Source organism: Pyrus communis, chromosome 13, assembly GCF_041283825.1.
Source record: "Pyrus communis isolate YQ-2024b chromosome 13, ASM4128382v1, whole genome shotgun sequence".
NCBI lineage: Eukaryota > Viridiplantae > Streptophyta > Magnoliopsida > Rosales > Rosaceae > Pyrus > Pyrus communis.
The window spans coordinates 20,016,885-20,034,999 of NC_142577.1; the positions used below are offsets into that span (position 1 = coordinate 20,016,885).

At 37.7% G+C, this 18,115-nt stretch overlaps 2 protein-coding genes across 6 annotated transcripts; one reads left to right on the plus strand and one right to left on the minus strand.

Annotated features, from left to right (window-relative positions):
- The first annotated feature begins 2,711 nt into the window (after window positions 1-2,711).
- LOC137735873 (putative protein phosphatase 2C 35) lies at window positions 2,712-6,778 on the plus strand. Of its 2 annotated transcripts, none has more exons than XR_015954743.1 (5): window positions 2,712-4,435; window positions 5,271-5,402; window positions 5,899-6,116; window positions 6,198-6,258; window positions 6,411-6,778. XR_015954743.1 is itself a non-coding variant. In XM_088682478.1 (5 exons), exons 1-4 carry the CDS (start codon window positions 3,518-3,520, stop codon window positions 6,207-6,209), a joined length of 1,272 nt encoding a protein of 423 aa, XP_088538604.1. In that variant the 5' UTR covers window positions 2,712-3,517; the 3' UTR covers window positions 6,210-6,258; window positions 6,411-6,778. The 2 variants fall into 2 exon arrangements, 1 of the variants encoding a protein (XP_088538604.1); XM_088682478.1 differs by having other exon boundaries at window positions 5,899-6,108.
- Window positions 6,779-7,371: 593 nt separating this feature from the next.
- LOC137735872 (SAC3 family protein B-like) lies at window positions 7,372-17,348 on the minus strand. Of its 4 annotated transcripts, XM_068475223.2 has the most exons (16): window positions 17,071-17,348; window positions 16,338-16,436; window positions 15,965-16,063; window positions 15,329-15,562; window positions 14,927-15,004; window positions 13,664-13,894; window positions 13,321-13,577; window positions 12,976-13,076; window positions 12,663-12,878; window positions 12,008-12,235; window positions 11,843-11,934; window positions 11,670-11,763; window positions 10,820-10,912; window positions 9,868-10,718; window positions 9,668-9,782; window positions 7,372-9,268 (listed from the first exon to the last, which is right to left on the minus strand). In XM_068475223.2, exons 1-16 carry the CDS (start codon window positions 17,220-17,222, stop codon window positions 7,478-7,480), a joined length of 4,731 nt encoding a protein of 1,576 aa, XP_068331324.1. In that variant the 5' UTR covers window positions 17,223-17,348; the 3' UTR covers window positions 7,372-7,477. The 4 variants fall into 4 exon arrangements, with proteins under 4 accessions (XP_068331324.1, XP_068331326.1, XP_068331325.1 ...); XM_068475225.2 differs by lacking the exons at window positions 16,338-16,436; window positions 17,071-17,348 and having other exon boundaries at window positions 13,652-13,894; window positions 15,965-16,055; XM_068475224.2 differs by lacking the exons at window positions 15,965-16,063; window positions 16,338-16,436; window positions 17,071-17,348 and adding an exon at window positions 15,663-15,814.
- Window positions 17,349-18,115: the final 767 nt, after the last annotated feature.

The following is an 18,115-nucleotide window of genomic DNA, read 5'->3' on the forward strand; positions in this document are numbered from 1 at the left end:
TTTGCAAAGACTATTATTCCATGCGAACCCACACGTCACCCGTCCATATTAGTGATTTGATGCATTTGCTTTGTTTTTGATAACATTGCGTTTTTGTAGGTTTATTCCAAATTTGAAATTGCAACGCACTAAATAATAAATTTTGGTTTCATACGAGAGCGAGATTTTTCAATGTCACCATCACACGATGTTGTACATTATATGTTTCTATATAAATAGTGGGTTATATGTGTTAAAAGATTAATAATTTAAAAATTAAAAATTTCCACCACTTACATAAAAACACGTAATGTACCATTCGTGTTCCCGTCACAACTAAAAATTTCTCTATACAAAATGAATATATTATTTACTAGTATTTAATTTGATTTAGGGCTCCAATTTGAAGGACTCGGTTCGATATTCCAATTCAAGGAAAATACTCAATAACGTGTTGACCAAAATTAACATCAACAAATTAATTACTCAAAAAGTTGGAGATATTTGGAGTGTATTCAACTTAGACGATTCCATTTATGCTCAATAGTCAAAATGGTGTCTTTAATATTTATTGAGACCCACTTATGCATTCTCTCCTTCGTGTACGTATCCTTGTCATCTTAATGAATATCGTACTCTTTAAAAAAAAAAAATTTAATTTATACGAATTTTTCAAAATTACTTCAAAATTGGTTGGTTTTATTTAAAAAATTATTATTATTATTAAAGGATTTATCAAAATTAATTCAAAATGGTGTCTTTTGCCAACTATTCTTATGTCGTATGTGGCTGATTTTTACTATAGGGGGAATTGGGATGCAAAATGCTTGATCCATTTCCTTTCTAAAGTAATTGTCTCTAAAATTGGTAATATTATTGTGGATAGTATTTTGGTGGCTTGTTAGACAAGTGTATATGGAGACCAATTAGTGATAGTAATTTTACTGTAAAATCTGTCTATGTGTTGGACCTAGACGCTAATATGATCACCAAATGGCGATGAAGCTTTATCTGGAAGTTGCATCTTCATCCTAAAGTGTTCTTTTTTCTTTGGCTTTTGTTGCTAGACAAATTATTGATCAATGAACACTGGGTTAGACGTGGGTTGGCTAGGATTCTTCATGCGGGAAATGTGATGGTGTTTTTAAATCAATTGTTCATGTCTTTAGAGATTGTTCTTTTGCTGCTAAGGCTTGAAGAAAATTTCCTGCTCTTGATAGTTTTTTACTGATGCATGTACTAATAATTAGTTCCAAAATCATATCTCTTCCAAAATATTAGTCTTGGTTTTTTCTATAACTTACTGGTTTTTGTGGCATTGGCGAAACAAAAATATTTTTGAACATGATTTTTCTCTCCTTAGTGATTCCAACTCAGTTATTATTACTTACGTGAAAGATTGGCTTAGGCAAATATGGTTTCCACCATAGATGTTAGATAAAACTTAAATGTTGATGGGTGTTGCAAGGGGTTGGCCAATTTCATTGTTGGTGGTGGTGTTCTCAGAATCTCGTCAGGAGCATGGGTCTCTGGTTTTTTTGCTATTGTTGGTCGAGGTGACATTCTATGTGCTGAAGTTAGGGGTATTTTTATTGGACTGCAACTTGCTTGGAATAATGAGTTTGAGAAGATTGTGATAGAATTGGATTATGCACTTGCAGTACAATTTATTTTAAATGCTAAAGTGGATAATCACTCTTGGGGAAGTTTAGTATCGAATTGTCATACTCTTATGCACCAAAGTTGGTTTTGTGAAATTCGACATATTTGCCGTAAAAAGAATTTTGTTGGTGATAATTTGGCTTGTTTGGGTTCGTCATGCAGTTTGGGTCCAATCTTTTTTTAGCAAGCTCTTCCTTCTTGTCATCTATTGCTAGTTACAGATATAGCTAGAGTCTCATGATCTCGAGATATTCTTATCTAATATTTCCTTTTGAAACAACAAGTTTTAATTTAGAAATCAAAACTCTAATTAGACCAAAGTCCATGAATCAATGCTTAAAAATTTATATATGGCTTTTTAGCCAAAATGGTCCCTGATTTTCATAACTCATCTCTTTGGTCTCTAAGATTTGAAATCAATAGAAATGATCATTGAGATTGTCCACCATCAATCATTTTGGTCCTTGGGTGAAAAATTATGTTAAATAAGGATCCAAATGACAAAATTACCCTCAATTTAATAAACAATAAGCCAAAATGACTTGACCAAAATTAAGGGTATTTTTGTCATTTTATTCTTATTCTATGGAGATTTTCATGGAATAACCAAAATGATTGATTATGGAAAAACTCATGGACTAATTCTATCGATTTCAAATCTCAATGATCAAAATGATGAGTTATGCAAATCTTAGGAACTATTTTGACTAAAAAAATCTTTATGTATCTCTACTAATTAATAAAACACTCATTGTCAACCAAAATCCTATGAAATTACCAGTTTAACCCTCTAATTAAAACAAAACATGAATAAGAAATATAGGGCAGAAAGATAATTTTACACAACTAAATTTTGCTATTTTTTTTCAAAACCTCACCTACATGTAATCATAACATATCTCTAATTAACAAAAAAAAAAAAAAAAAAAGCTTCCCACTCTCACATTCTCTGTCACTCTCTTCCTTTCTCCTTCTATTTCAAAAAAAAAAAAAAAAAATTGTCTCACATATCTTGTGTGTGCCCATATGCTAGTTTATAAATTAAAATTACAAAAAAGAACAGGACCTTTACTCGACATGGTTGGTTGGTTTCTTGGGACATGGGTTTCTTTCACACACTCAACCCACCCATGCACACATGGAATCTCATTCCCCTTTCTCCCTCTCTCTCTCAAGAAACCCCATTTCGCCACCATTTCTCAGAGTCACAGACAGAGACAGACACAGACCCCATATTCTTTGGACTCTTCCTTTCTTAGGGCTTCGCATTTTTGAATCTTTAAGTTCTTGAGCCCTGATCTTGTGCCCTCAAAAGAAAGTAGAGTTTGTATTTTTTCTTCTGAAAACCCACAAACTCCTCGGTTTTCTGTGTCAATTCCCCCATTGCGCGTGTGATCACAGAAACACAAAAAGGTCTCCCCCTTTCAAACTTTTTATTCCTTTGGGTTGCTCTGTGGTTTTGTGTTGAACATCGTTTCTGGGTGGCGGATATTTTTCTCTTCTGAGAATTTTCCCGGAAATTTCATTTCTTTGAGGGTGGAAAACAAAACCCACCTGAAATTATCATCTGGGGAAAGCTTGATCCTCTGTAGTCACAGCTCAGAGGGATCCGTTTCTCAGTTCATTTGCTTTTAGGGTTTTGCTCATCGTGCCTAAATTCTGGTTCTGAATCATGAGCTCTGCTCAGAATCACCACTTCAAGCTCCACAATGTCGAATTCCAAGATTATCCATTTCACCATTCGCACCAAGAATTGCGTTTTGGAAGCTGATCACGCTTAGTTTCTTTCAGGCATTTTCACAAACACCTGGGTGCAATTGACCTGGATTTCAATTTCTTGGCTCTGTTCATCTCGATTCTTTCCCTTGTAGAAGCCATGGGTTGTGTCCATGGCAAGTGTTGTGGCCGTTACCCCCAGTCTTCCGATGGTGATCTCCGGGACTTCAGAGATGCTGGTCCGTACAGCGCTCAGAGGAAGCACATACTCTCACAGAGGTCATTGGAGTTCGTCCCTGTTCCTTCACACGGCTATCGTTTGGAGTACTCTTTGTTAACACAGCGCGGCTACTATCCTGACTCGCCGGATAAGGAAAACCAGGACAGTTTCTGTGTTAGTAAGCAAGTCCGAGGTAACCCGAATATCCATTTCTTTGGTGTGTTTGATGGGCATGGCGAACTTGGTACCCAGTGTGCTAATTTTGTTAAGGACAGGTTAATAGAGATATTAGCCAATGATTCCACATTGTCAGCTGACCCTGTGAAATCTTACAATTCTGCTTTTCTAACGACGAATTATGAGTTGCATAATAGTAAGATTGATGATACTATGAGTGGTACCACGGCAATTACTGTGCTTGTTATTGGGGATACCCTTTATGTCGCGAATGTGGGTGATTCGAGAGCAGTGATTGCAGTTAAAGATGGTAATAGAATTATTGCAGAGGACTTGTCTTGTGACCAAACGCCATTTAGGAAAGATGAGTATGAGAGAGTGAAGCTGTGTGGGGCCAGAGTTATGAGTGTTGATCAAATGGAGGGTCTGAAGGATCCAGATATCCAGACGTGGGGTGATGAAGAGAGTGAAAGTGGTGATCCTCCAAGGTTGTGGATTCCAAATGGAAGGTATCCTGGAACTGCGTTTACAAGGAGTGTAGGTGATAGTACCGCTGAGACGATTGGTGTGGTTGCCAGTCCAGAGGTTTCAATGGTTAAGCTGACACCTAATCATCTCTTCTTTGTTGTCGCAAGTGATGGAGTTTTCGAGTTCCTCTCAAGCCAAGCTGTGGTTGATATGGTATGTCACTTTGACCATTTGTAGACTGCGATAAAGCTATTCTTCCATTGTTTGTTACCCTTTTAAATGATGCTCAACTGATTTTGTTATTGATGCATTGTATTTGAATGTCTCATTGCTAATACATTGATCTTTTGCCGCTTTTGGTATCTCAAGGATAGTTCATCATCTTGCATGTTGTACAATGACCAAGGCAAATGATTGTTTGTATGCTCTTGTGTCCATGTTGGTGTATGATACGTTGGGATTTGTTAGCTCTCGACATATAAAAGCAATAAGTACGGAAGAAACCTCTATTGCCATCAGAAAATAAGTTTGTTATTTGGAGTTGATTTTATAAGTACGGAAGAAACTTTAAATATCGTTGTGGAACATTGTTGATAAAACCATCTTGTCATTGGCATATCTATTATGGTTGTTGAGACTGAGCTCAATATAAACTAATGGTTGCACTATTGGTAGCTCATTTAGAATCATTAATGTCATGTTGTCGTATTTGTATCTAAGAATATTCCAAAAGTAGAAGTTGCTTGTGTACTTTCCTCTTTAGCATTTATGAACTGGTAAGTCGTTTGACATTTTACAGTTTGCAAGCAAGTTAGCGTTTGAGGTACTGCCCTTTCTTGTCCATATATCTTCTACCTGTGTAATATACCAATTTATATGTGGATTTCATCCTGTATAGTTACAGAGTTTTCATTAAATATGTAATTATTTAGCATCAATGCTACACCTAAAAGAATAAAATGTCAAACAGTTCTCTCTTTTTAATTTTTAAATATTTCTATTACTATCCTTCCTGCTCACAAATATTCACACACAATTCTTCGTACAGGCGGCAAGATATCCAGATCCTCGAGATGCATGTGCTGCCATTGCTGGAGAATCATACAAATTATGGTTAGAACATGAAATCCGGACAGATGATATAACAATAATCATTGTTCACATCAAAGGCTTGTCCAATGTATGATTTGTGTAAACCTTCTCTTAAGTTTATTACCTTTTCCTTAGGCTGATTCCAATGCCCATGCTTTGTACGAACTCCCATCGGTCCTTATAGTGGTAAGCTGTAAGATTCTTGGGTGTAGGATATGTGGTCCCTAGGGGCTTCCATAATAAGGTTACACTTTTTGCTTCTGTTTGGTTTCTATTGTAAAGTTGCACATTTTAAGCGGCAAATTTCTGATCATACGATTTAGCAGGGTGACATCGGACACTGGGTAACATATGCCCCATGTCCAGAAGAGGATTTAAATTTACAACTAGCTTGATGATATTATCTATAACATGAAGGAATAGAGGAATATGAGAAATCTTATTACACTCCTATTGTATTGCTGCTTCATATTGCGTTGCACATGACACATGCATAATCTCATATTAGCTATAGAGGGCATTGTTTTCCGATGTAAGCTCTATTGATTGGCTCGTTTACCAACTTTATATTGTGCGTGCTACAGTCAGCTGGTGGTGCTACAGATGGAGCTAGTGGGGCCAATAATAGGCCAGCAACAAGGGTGAGAAAAATTTCTGAGTCATCTGTAACCACTGGGTCGGAAGTTTACCGTTCTGTGAGAAGTGATTCCTCAGAAATACAGTCTTGTCAGCTTGTGCTTTCGATGAATCGAAGCCCAGCTATTGTTGTTCCATCTCCTACATGTCAGAGCCCTGTGAGTTGGTATGTCTGTTAAGCTGTCATATATTATTATGCGACTATTATGCTACAACTATCCATTTATGTTCCCTTCATTGACTGCAGCGGTTGAACTGAAAGGCCTTAATGCAGCTGCCACACGTCTCCTTGTTATTTTTCTTAAGTGGTACTTATTTACTCGATGTTCCCTTCAGACCTTTTATATCGGATACAATTCCAATTAAGTTGACCATAACAAGCTTATTATTGGAGAGATCACTTTGGAGAGTCAATCAATGCCTTTGTTCAAATACCTGACTCAATTTTTTCTGATTGCAGGATGTGTGTTAGCGGGGCATTCAGTCGTTACCAGAAGCGTTGGTTCTGCATGTAGAAGATGTTCCCCTGAACGCTAATCTCACAAATAACACGGTTTCTGACCTATGTGATATGCCTTGAGAACATATTCTCTTCTGCTAATCCAACAATATAGATAGAGGGAGGAAATGAGATTGAAGTAGGAGGTACATACAGTAGGTTCCTTTACATGGAATTTAGGGCGAACATTTCACATACTTAATCTTGTTGTTAGCTTCGGTTGTAATTCGTCATCTCCTAAAACTTAACGATGATTAGTAGATATAACATATTGTGTATGCTCCTACCACTTCGCTATATGTATAATATGATTTCCTCTTGAGACTGAATTGGATTCTTAACTGATTTAGGCATGACCTACTTATGAGCGGTAAATTGCGCTTTCTGTAACGCTATGGTTAGAGTTTCAGAATTCGAATCTTGTTTAACTTTGTTAACGATGAGAAGACGTGTGGTGTTATTTGGATGCTGATTTTTGAGCGATAATGTTGGATTGGATTCAATAATGTGATCGAGGTATGAGATTGTCATGGAATGTGGGGCTTTTTTCATGTTGTTTGCTTCCTCATCAAGTGGCAATATCTTCGGTGCAAGAGTGGCCTACATGCCTTCACCTTCTTTGGCGAACCTCAATTCTTATCCTAGCGATAACTACTTTGCCTGAAAATTGTAGTATGTTCCGGTGTATCTTGTATATTGGGATTTCAGACACAGATCTTGGTTATTGACCATCAATCAGGTTCCAACCGCTAGAAGCGATTGTACATAATATGCTTGTCTACAAGTTGCGTAGTGAAAACATTGCTAGCCAATCATCAACGGCTAAGACAGTGTCACGCGGTAGCGAGGTTCCGGTTGATTATCGCAGTTCTTAACCGAGGCTTAGGTTAAATTCTGTCGAGAAACAGTGTGGGGTTAGGACTTCGGAGTAAACCATCCCGAACTAGGTATATCTCGTCAGGTAAATACAACATTGTTACAACAAATATTACACGTAATACAAAATTCGTACACAAAATCGTTAGAAATTAGAAAAAAATGGACAGCTTCTCGTCTATCACATTCTGTAACATGTCACACTGTTCTAACAATATGCTTAATTTTTCAGCCCCCTTGCCCACTTCTCCAGTCACCACCATTTCTCCGCCAGCATTCTCCAATCTCCCATTTTCGTGGGATACGTTTTCTATTTCCGCTTGATCATCGTGCGCTAAACTTCGTTCATCCTCCATCCAGTCAGTCGTATTCGGGGTCTCGTGGATTTCACCATTAGGAGATGTTTCAGGAACGGCTACACCAGGTTCTACCAAGGGCTGACCTCTATGGGATGAAAGAGGGGCGCGCCCAACTTCGATGATTTCATCCAGAGACGGCTGATTAAGGTAACAGGGTGAAGGTCCGGCATCTTCAAGCCCCAACTTACCCAGATTTTCAAAAACTGCGTTAAGATGAGGACTCTCCAAGACATAAGCTGACGAAGAGGCCCCATTGGCTAAACCCATTAACCGCCAGTTGAAAATTCGTCTGAAGATCATAACCCAATTCGGGACTATATAGCAGCATGAGTCATGGCGCTGCAGTCGACAACTTCTTTGTAGCATTACATGTGCCTCTTTTATAGCAAGTGCACGTCCCATCATCTTACTTGAATTCGTCAGGTATTCGATCAAGCCATTTTCAAGTTCACCTCTCAGGTTCTCAATCTCCTTTCCTGCATTACAACATTGGGGTAGCCACGAAATATGGTCAGGAAAAGCTGGAAGCCTACAATCCCCTAGAGCTGACATTAGTGGTTCAACTTTTTCCGCTGAGCTCCATCCTACGCTTGGCAAGCACCATTTCACAACCCTGTACTCATCACTGAACTCCTCCAGCAAAGCAATCTCGGGGCAAGGCCAACTGGATGGATTTGATTTGACAGCAGCAGCAATTTCCTTCTGTGACCAATCCAATGCTTCGTTGAAGGCAAGGATACAGTTGTCTGGACCTGCTTCATAATCTTTCATTCTGTCTAGTGGCTCCAATGAAGAATTCAAGTGGGTAAGAACGAGTTCGAGTGTTTTTACATGATGAAGAATAGGTTGAAGGGGCGATTCACTTGCAAGCCATCGAAGCCCCTCCCTAAGTTGGTTGTCACTGAAAAAACCATCCAATTGTCCCATTTGCTGGCTTTCAACAAGCGGAACAACCAGAAAGCTGCTTATTCGTGACTTATCCAAGTCACGGAGACCCAAATTATCAACAATAGTGGAGTCATCAACATTGTTCTTGTACGAGCCACTTAAGATCAGAAGGGGCAAGCAGGAGCCGTAAGGTATCAACATTAGAAGGTTATGAAGACGGACTTTTTGCAAATTCCAAGAGATACTTTCAGATGTAAGGAACAGAACAGCACTTGCACCAGACACACTCTGACTTAGGTTATCAAAACTTGCATCCTTGACCACAGACAAATAGCAGTTCAGATCTGAACCAGCTTGGCCACGCACCCATTTCTTCCATATAGAGACACCAGGAGACGAAACTACGAGATCCTCATCATCATTGTCCGCATCATTTGCCGAAGGCATGAGTTTTGAAAGCAACCAGGGGGCTGCTCCCAAGAAGTGGCTCCTCTGCCCCAGGTCATCACCTTCTAGATTGTTCATCTGAGAACATACAACAGTTTTCCAACAGAGGCATCTAGCATCCGGGTTTCTTGTGCCCAGTATATCCGCTATTACATCTGAAACATTAAGTCTTGACCATGACCGACCATGGTTTTTAAATCTCTCCCTCAAGACGAGATCAATGTCAAACTCGCCAGAAATGCTTGGTTGCTACAAAATGAAACAAAAAAAAGTTCCAAGGCTAAGATAAATAATCAGTTGGATTTCTTTCCTAGCAAATGAACTATGTTCCAACAGATGTAAACACAACTCTCCTATAGGAACAAATGCTTCAAAAAGTCAGAAAAGAACATTATGGGACAAGAAATCCAGTAAGACAGCAGTGAACAAAGAAACAATCTCTAAAATCCAACAATTTAATTATCTTTCCATTGACGAAACTATTGAATCATGCTCAAACCCACAACAATAATCACCCAACTACAGCTACCTAAGCTCACAAAGAAGAAAATCTACTGCCTTTATGACTATCTTTTAAGCACAAACAAAAACAAACTTGCACAATAAAGCAGACAGTTATTTTAGTTTCATAAAATTGAAAAGGCTTACATCTGTCTTGAGTTGAATTGGCGGCCCCAATGATAAAGAATTCAATGCAGCATTTGCTGCCAACTGCTTTTTCTCTCGCAATTGTCTTAGCTTCAGAGCACGCCGCTTCCATAATCTGATGAGAAGAAAAGTGAGAACATGAAGGTACAGGATAACAATAGCCTCAACATACAGCCAAAGAAGTACGACAAGCTATATACCTCAGTATCAACTTAAGTTTTGCCTCTGCAATTTCTTCCTGTTGAGAACTCTCCATAACATCATTGTTTTCATCTATCTGATGAAGATCTGAAGGTTCCTCGGCTTCCAAGTTATCAGTGACCATAATTTGGATATCTGGATATTCCTTACCAGAACTATATATACCGACAGATCTCTCTTGTACAGATGTTTTTGACTCAATTTGCAGTGGCATTCGTTCCATGCCAGAATGCATGCTTCTCTCTGGAGAGTTACTAAAAAGAACATCATAATTTCGCTTCTCAATGGTACCAACTTTATCCGGCTGACGTGTAAATGATGAGAAACCCCACGGGGAAGGAGACACAGCAGCCACCTTAGGGGAATCTTCACTGTATATACCAAAAATTGGTGTTTGAATCGTTTGCTGCTTTTGTCTGGAATCTTCCGGAGATGAAAAGATTGGTGCTTGAATCATTTGCTGCTTTTGTCTGGCATCTTTTGGGGGTGAAAAAGCTTCAAAATTAGGCATTTCTTCATCAACTTCATGGAGAGGTTTTGTAACTTCAATGGCTGGAGCACGACGCACAGGACTTTTCTTTTCAACATATGAAATAGTTTTTGGTTCAGGCTTATTTGACTTAGTCAACTGAGTCTTTTTTGTTGCTTTAGAAGACGAGGGTATGACTTGACTAGAAGCCAAAACATCCTCTACTATCCTTCTTGACTTTTTCATATCGACAAGTTTAGAACACTTGGTAGGATAATCCTCATCACCATTGAGAAATGGACCTTCCTTCACAATATATGGCTCCTGGAATGACTTTATTACAAACCCATGATACTCTGAAAGGCTTTCAATTTCATCTTCCTAATTTCAATCATCAAAGCAGAGCATCAGATAAGTTAAAATGGTTCCTCCTTCACCACAGGGTACCAAAATGGAGTTGTAATCAAACCAAAGAATCATACCTCCATTGCCAGCCACTTGGCACCATCCGCAATAGGGAGACCTTGGTTATTCTGGAGACCTGCGTGTATAGAAGCAAGTGCCTGGGTTCGTAACTGGTCAAAACAGAAAAGATTGTTAGTTATCTTATCTGTACCAATATACAAATCTAACTTCAGCAGCAACAAGTAAATCACATCAGCTGAAGATGAGCGGTGTTATTATTCTGTTACAAGACCCTATGGCCGAATCTTACCGCCTTGGGTCAAAAGTATGAAAATCATTAGAGCCTAGGCCCTAGACACTGCAACCATACTTTAATCAAGTTCAACCCAAACTTCTATTCACAAAAGATTTCCATCCGAGTATAACACGGTTGATTTCACAACTTCTTCCCTTCTTTGAGTAAGAAAGCTACCAATCAAACACTTTAAACACTTATGCTCAAAGAAAACACTCAGAAAACCCTAGGTAAACCTTATCTTAAAAATATGCTAGGTTTAGTAGAATACTAAAACTCTACAACAGCATATTAGAACAATGGCTGAGACTTAAAAATCTTTTAAGCATAGCTTTTGATGACACAGAGTTCAAAAGTATGTTCAAAACATTTCCCTTGAATGTCATGGCTGAACATAAATATGTGATTGATACAGCTGGAAGGGAAGAAACAAAATCTTTAATATGATTCTGTCTATCCAGCTCAGCAAGTTTCTAGAACCACAAGCACATACTGCATTTTACAGTACTTGATGTTTTAGCAACTGAATGCCTTGCTGGTAGATAGAGCAGCTTGTTAATCTTTGTGTGAGGTCAAATATCCTAAACGTAATTGTGAAGCAGTACCTCAAAATAAGCAAAATTTAACCATACCTTTGAGAAGTGAGCATGCATTAGGCATGATTGGAGGTAACTTGCTTTCCTTGCAAGTCGAAAAAAAGCAATAAAATTACCAGTTCTGCAAGCTCTGCAAGAGGAAATCAATCGATATCAATATTCCAGTTTACACCCCAAAATTAGAAAACACATGTGAAGGAAGTGATTACCTAGCAACATCACGTGCAAATAGCACCTCTGAAGTTTGTCTTATTTCTGGAGTCATCTTTGCAAGATCAAGCGAGAGCTCTGCAGGTTCAACCTAGCACGAATCCCTTAATTTTAGACAACAAAATGAACAGGTACAACAGAGTGACTACTGCAGGAGACCTTACCATGTACCCAGGATGCTTGTCCAGCTTGAGAAGGGCATAATAACCTCGAAACTCTTTTTCTGTAGGAATGTTTATTCCTTTCTTTCTGTGATCATCATACAATTGGAACAATTCAACAGATGTTTTATTCATCTGTTCGATATTGAGGTGTGCATCAAATCCCTCAGCAAAGCCTTCTCCTCTTGAGTATTCACATAATTCATGCATGACAATTATGTGAAGTCTTATCTGAAACTCAATGCGTAACAATCAGTCAAACAGAGCTTTGTATTTATCACCAACCAGATGCATCTCCTTGAAGAAAAAAAAAATGCTGAGATAATATGTATGTGAAATACATAGAAAGGCAAATAGGAGTTTCTGAGTTACGTGCCTATACAAAGAAAGAAAAACATAACATGTGTACATATGAATAATTTAACCAGTGTTTTTTATACAGCTTGAAACCAGACGATGCAAAAGGATCTCAGAAACTATGAGGAAGAGCCATAAGAATAAGAGAATTTTGCTATCCCATTATCCTCACTCCTTTCATAAAAAATAAAAAATAAAAAAAAATCCACACATTTTTCTTCATACTAAATGTTGATAATTATGTAGTTATGTTAAAGCACTAGCATATCAGTAAACAGGAAGAAAAGTAAAGAGGATTCACCATTTGCTCCAGCATAGTAATAGCCTCTTGGTTAAAAATGTGCTGCATTCTCAAGTCCATTCGAATTGCTCGCATCCGATCCCACAGGAAGTTGTAAATTCTAAGAAACCTATCATTGTAAGGCTGATCAAGCAAATTGAGCAAATAATCAATTGTCTTCTGCAGGATTGGCATTGGTCTTATCAGGTTTGCATCTCGCTCAGCAGTTCTGTTATACTGCATACAAATGACATTAAACATCCATCACACTTTATCTTATTACAGAAGTAATTTCTAGAAGAGTGGGGGTGGGAAGGAATAGCACAAAGAATACCTTTTTAACAGCAAGGGACATGCTGGTTTGATTTCTATCCCCATCCAAGCGCTCATATTGATCAAGATCCCCTTTCCTTTCTCGTTCTGCCCTTTCTGACTCTAAAATATCAAGGAAAATTTAGTGAGATTAAAGGACCGAGTCTCATACTCTTCTAGCACAAAAGAAGAAAGGCAACGGATATAAATTACTAAAAATCTGGAGTGTTAATGTTTCATTGATATTTCCTCATTTATGGATGACATTATTGGCCATTTGTCCTACTTTCCTCCACATTTTATCAAGTGGTCATGCTAGAGACATAAAGAACCATAGATAATTGTGCATCATGGTTGGGAGGCATACCTGGACACATATCCGGGCACAACCCAATAATGATACCAGATGACTCCACGCCTTCATCCTCAGGTAATGCATTGCCATCACTACCACCCATAGCCAGTTCGGTAGATTTATATTGAGCTAATTTGTTCCTCTCAACATTAGATTGCTCATGTCTATTTGCAGAAACCCCTGGTTCTACATTATCAGGATTGTTTTGTGGAGTTTTACTTAATTCAACCTTGAACCGGGCTAACCGCTTAGTTTTGGCTTGCATTTCTCTGCAAATGACATCAGGAAAAATAATTTAGTAAACCTCAAGCTTGAGTAAGCATGTAGAAAATAACCAACACACCTTAAATTTTACCGTTCAGTACCCTCTTGAGTGGCATGAGAGTTTCCATGAAACACTTGATCCTCCGGAAGTAAAGGAGGTGACCTCGTCCTTTTGGCCACAGGGATGTTGGTCGCATTTCCTGCAGCAGCTTCAGAAATAGTATTGCTTGCAGATTGCAAAGACTTTTGATGTACCCGAGAATCAGGAGTACTAAAATTGGTATTTGATCTAGTATTGAACCCAACAGAAGATACAGAAGGCCTGGAAGGGTCATATGAGATTCACTCAGAATATTTCCCACCTCATTTTTGGGGATACAAAAGGGCATATGCAATAAAAATGCCACTAAAAATAACAGGTTTTACAAGTGCACAAATTCCATTGAATTTCTCTTTTTCCAAACCTAAAGACCCACTTTCACTTTACAGTAAAACACCGCTTGATAAACTTTGCAATGAAACTGTCCCATTTGTAGAAGAAGAAAATAATAAGAACTCTTATATTTCTCTCCTTATGCTGCTATGCATTGCACATATATCATAATCTATTTTGGTTGCCCAGACTACAGAAAGTAGATCCCAGTTGTGTTATGAATCTCAAAAAAATTTTAGGTCTCTACCAATATATGTTTATATAAGTTTTATAGTCATCTCAAGGAAAATGTGAATTTTCTTGGCCAACTTCCTTAGTCTTGGTATATAGTAAAAGTGGGAACCTTGTTCTTTTCGAGACCTGACCATTGTCATGTTTCAGAGGAAAATTTCTACCAGTATATGGACCCATCAAAAGGTGATACTAGAGAAGGTTCTTAAGGAAACCGCAATTCAGGATGATCAAGTAACTTCTGACGACTATCCATTTCAGAAGAGGGAAATGCATGCCTATATGCGAACCAACAGCCCGATCAAAAAATTGTGGGATTGAATAAAGTTATCTTACAGATTAAAGCCATATTTAAAACACAAAAGGAAACCATCCATATCATCTTTAATAAAAGATGAAGCACGTACCTATATAAGAAAAAAAAAAGTGTTCACGGGGAAAATACTTTTCTTCTCTATGATGATCCCATAGCAATGAGCAGACATGCAAACATAAAGAGACCAGTATTTTTGGAGATAATGTAGCTGAACTATTATGTGCTTGCCCAAAACATAGTTTCCCAAGTACCATACATGGCAGCGTTATGGTAAGCATACAACAGATGGATTTCATGAGAACATTAACAGTTTAATGTCACCCATCATTTCACACTCAAACACGCACGCACAAAGAGTTGAACTAAGAACTTACTCTTCAACTCCAACGGAAGGATGCAAATCCTCATAAGAGACCAAGGGAGGTGATCGTATTCTCGGAGCAACTAAGTGACTGCACATATTTACAAAAAAATCTGAGACTGAGTGGCTATAAGAAACTATTCAACCCCAAGTTGAAAAAGGTAAAGAAAACATATTAACCTCGTTATGGATCAACATAACGAGCATAGATCATATCACTAAAGTTGATACACTGGCCAAATTAAAGGTTTGCAGTCATATAATACAGTTTCATTTGCAGAAAAGTAAGCACACTTCTGACAGCTAGAGTCACTAGGTTGGCATAATGCAGTTTCTAATGTAAATAAGTGCAAATTCATCAAGATCAAACACAGACAACAAAATGAAAAAACTAACAAGAAAGAAAGGACTTAACCTTCTGGGGGCACCTTGAGTGGAATTTCTAAAATTGACATCTTTAGACAGAAAGGGAGGCGACCTGATCCCTTCAGTGTCTTGGAATCTGGACACCTTGGCAGTAACACTAGTTCCAGAATTACGAGAAACAACAAATGATGTGACAGCAGATGGCCTTTGATGAGCTTGGGTATCATAATTCTTAAAGGAGGATCTCTGCCCATGATCCCAAGTAGGATGAGACTCTGTGGACCTGGAAGCAAAAGAATATGAGTGATGACATTTCTGATTTAACAGCACCACTAACCAATCAAAATAAAACACAGGAGTTACATTAAACAGAAATGACTCACATGCGAATAAATGCATACATGAAAATGTAAAGCACAGAATCACGATGCTATTGCCAAACATAAGGGTCTGTACATGTATCAGAATCACGTGCAAAATGTATATCCAGCTCCTTAGTTTAAAGCTACAGTAAGCTTATAGGTTGGTGTTTATCTTTACACAGACAAGCCTCAAGCACTCAGTTCTCCAAGACCACATGCAAAAGTAACTCACCAAGGGGTAGAAGCGATGCTAATTGTAATTAGTATTCTAAAATCATCTTAAACACAAAATAATGAATGTACAATTACAGGCATTGTCGTACCTATGAACTCCTGCAGATGGGTGAGAAGGGCTTGCAGCAGGACGAGCTCTTTCAAAAGCCAAAGGAGGTGAATGCAGCTGCCCTGAAGATTCAGGCCGCCTATGGTGAAATAAAATCAATAAGTTTTTAATACATAACGGAACCCAAATGCTCAATGGCTATTTAATAACAGGTGTTTATGCATAACTCAGGTACATTCATGCATCAATAATATATCACAACACTATTTTTTTCTATGACGTGTCATAAATTACACATACACCATAAGAATGTGACAGCATTGAGACAGATAAATACGGCAAAAATCATATAATACCAAGTGAAAAACATAATAACAAATTTAGCTGTTTACTGTAACAAGGGTTGTCCTTACCTATAGACTCCCGCAGATGGGAAAGGTTGACTCGCAGCAGGACGAACTCTTTCAAAGCCTAAAGGAAGAGAATACAGCTGCCCTGGAGCTTCAGGCCCCCTAAGTTCAAATAAACACCAATATATGTGACTCAGCACATTCATACATCAATAATATATCACAGCACCATATTTTGCTATGACATATGCAGATAAATTAAACATACAACAATAACTTTGTGATCGCATTGGGACTCCTGCAGGGATGACTCGCAGCAGAAGGAGCTCTTTCAAAGGCCAAACGACCTAGAGATTCAGGCCCCCTAACATAACCGAACCCAATTGCTCAATTGATATTCAATCATATATTTTTACACTGCTCTTTTGAATCAATCCAGACTTGCACATAATCCTTAAACTCAAAGAAGATATACAGATTTAGAAAGCTGACGTGAGCTATTTTTATAGAATTTGATTCAACAAGCACCCAAGAATTTGAACTCGATCACGCGAATACATTCTTTTTCTTCAAAAACACTCTTCTACTCATACAAAATTGGGCACTAAAGTCTGCCCATTTATCCAAATTTCTGTCATATGCTTAAACCAAAAAAAGAGAAATATAATATCAGAAATTCTTAGAGAGCGATATACAAAATAAAAAAATAAAAAAAAAGATTGATACTTTGGATTAGTTTCGAATATCCCAAAGAAACCCACGTGATGAACAATGAAGAAAAATTGAGAGAGCGAACCTGGACGGAGAACGCAGCGGAGCAGCGCCGGAAAAAGGAGGGGTGGTCGGCGGAGAAGGCGAAGGCGGCCGACCGCCGCCAAGGTTTCCGAAAAGTGGCTGCGATCCCGGCGGTCCTGTTGGTCCTGACGCCTTGCCAAATCCCGGGTACATTTGTGTGATCAGAGTGTGTCTTCTCTTGCTGATGGTTTGCTCTCATCTATTTGTTTCAAACTTTTGAAATCGCGGAGAAAACCAGCAACTTTTGAGCTTCGAAACTTGAAAGCATGAAACGCCAAGTGACGATGTGGGTAATGGGCCAGATTCAAGCCCTACTCAGCCCATTTCGAACTATTGGGCCTTTAGTTACAGGGGCCGCATCACATAACCGATGACAAAGAGTTCAAATCAAATGTTCGCTTTCAAAATTGATAGCAAATTTAAATTAATTTAAATTGATTATTAAATGTTTTGAATTTAATAATGAGCGGTGATTATTTTTTCGAGAAATGATAATGAGAGATACTAGTCACACATTTTTTTATGCCGTAACTTTTTTTAATTTATTTGATCAAACGATTAAAAATAAAAAAAATAAATGAGAAATAAGAAAAGTGTGACTAACATCATCTTTTAATAATTAACCAATTCACTCAGTTATAAAATTTAATAATTAAATTTTTTTCTCACCATGCACCTAAACATTTGTAACGTATTCGTTTACTTAACTTTTGTTAATTTTTTTTCAAAATTAAAGAAGTAATATTTAATATGAAAGTTATTTAGAGTTATGTGAAAGAACACATGATAAATGATTAGTTATACGGTGAGTATACACCATAATTTAAAGAGAACTTTAAAGAAAAGCTTCCGGTACTGTTCATTTTAACGAAAACCATATTTTTACACTAAAAAATCAATCCTGATACTATTCACTTTATCTTTTATTTTGTCATTTTCGTTAAAATTCAAAGTTTTTAAAATTTTTCTCATTAATTTTTCTTAATTTTAAAAATGAGAAAAAATAATCTTTATTATGATATTTAGTCTACTGTCAACGAAAATCC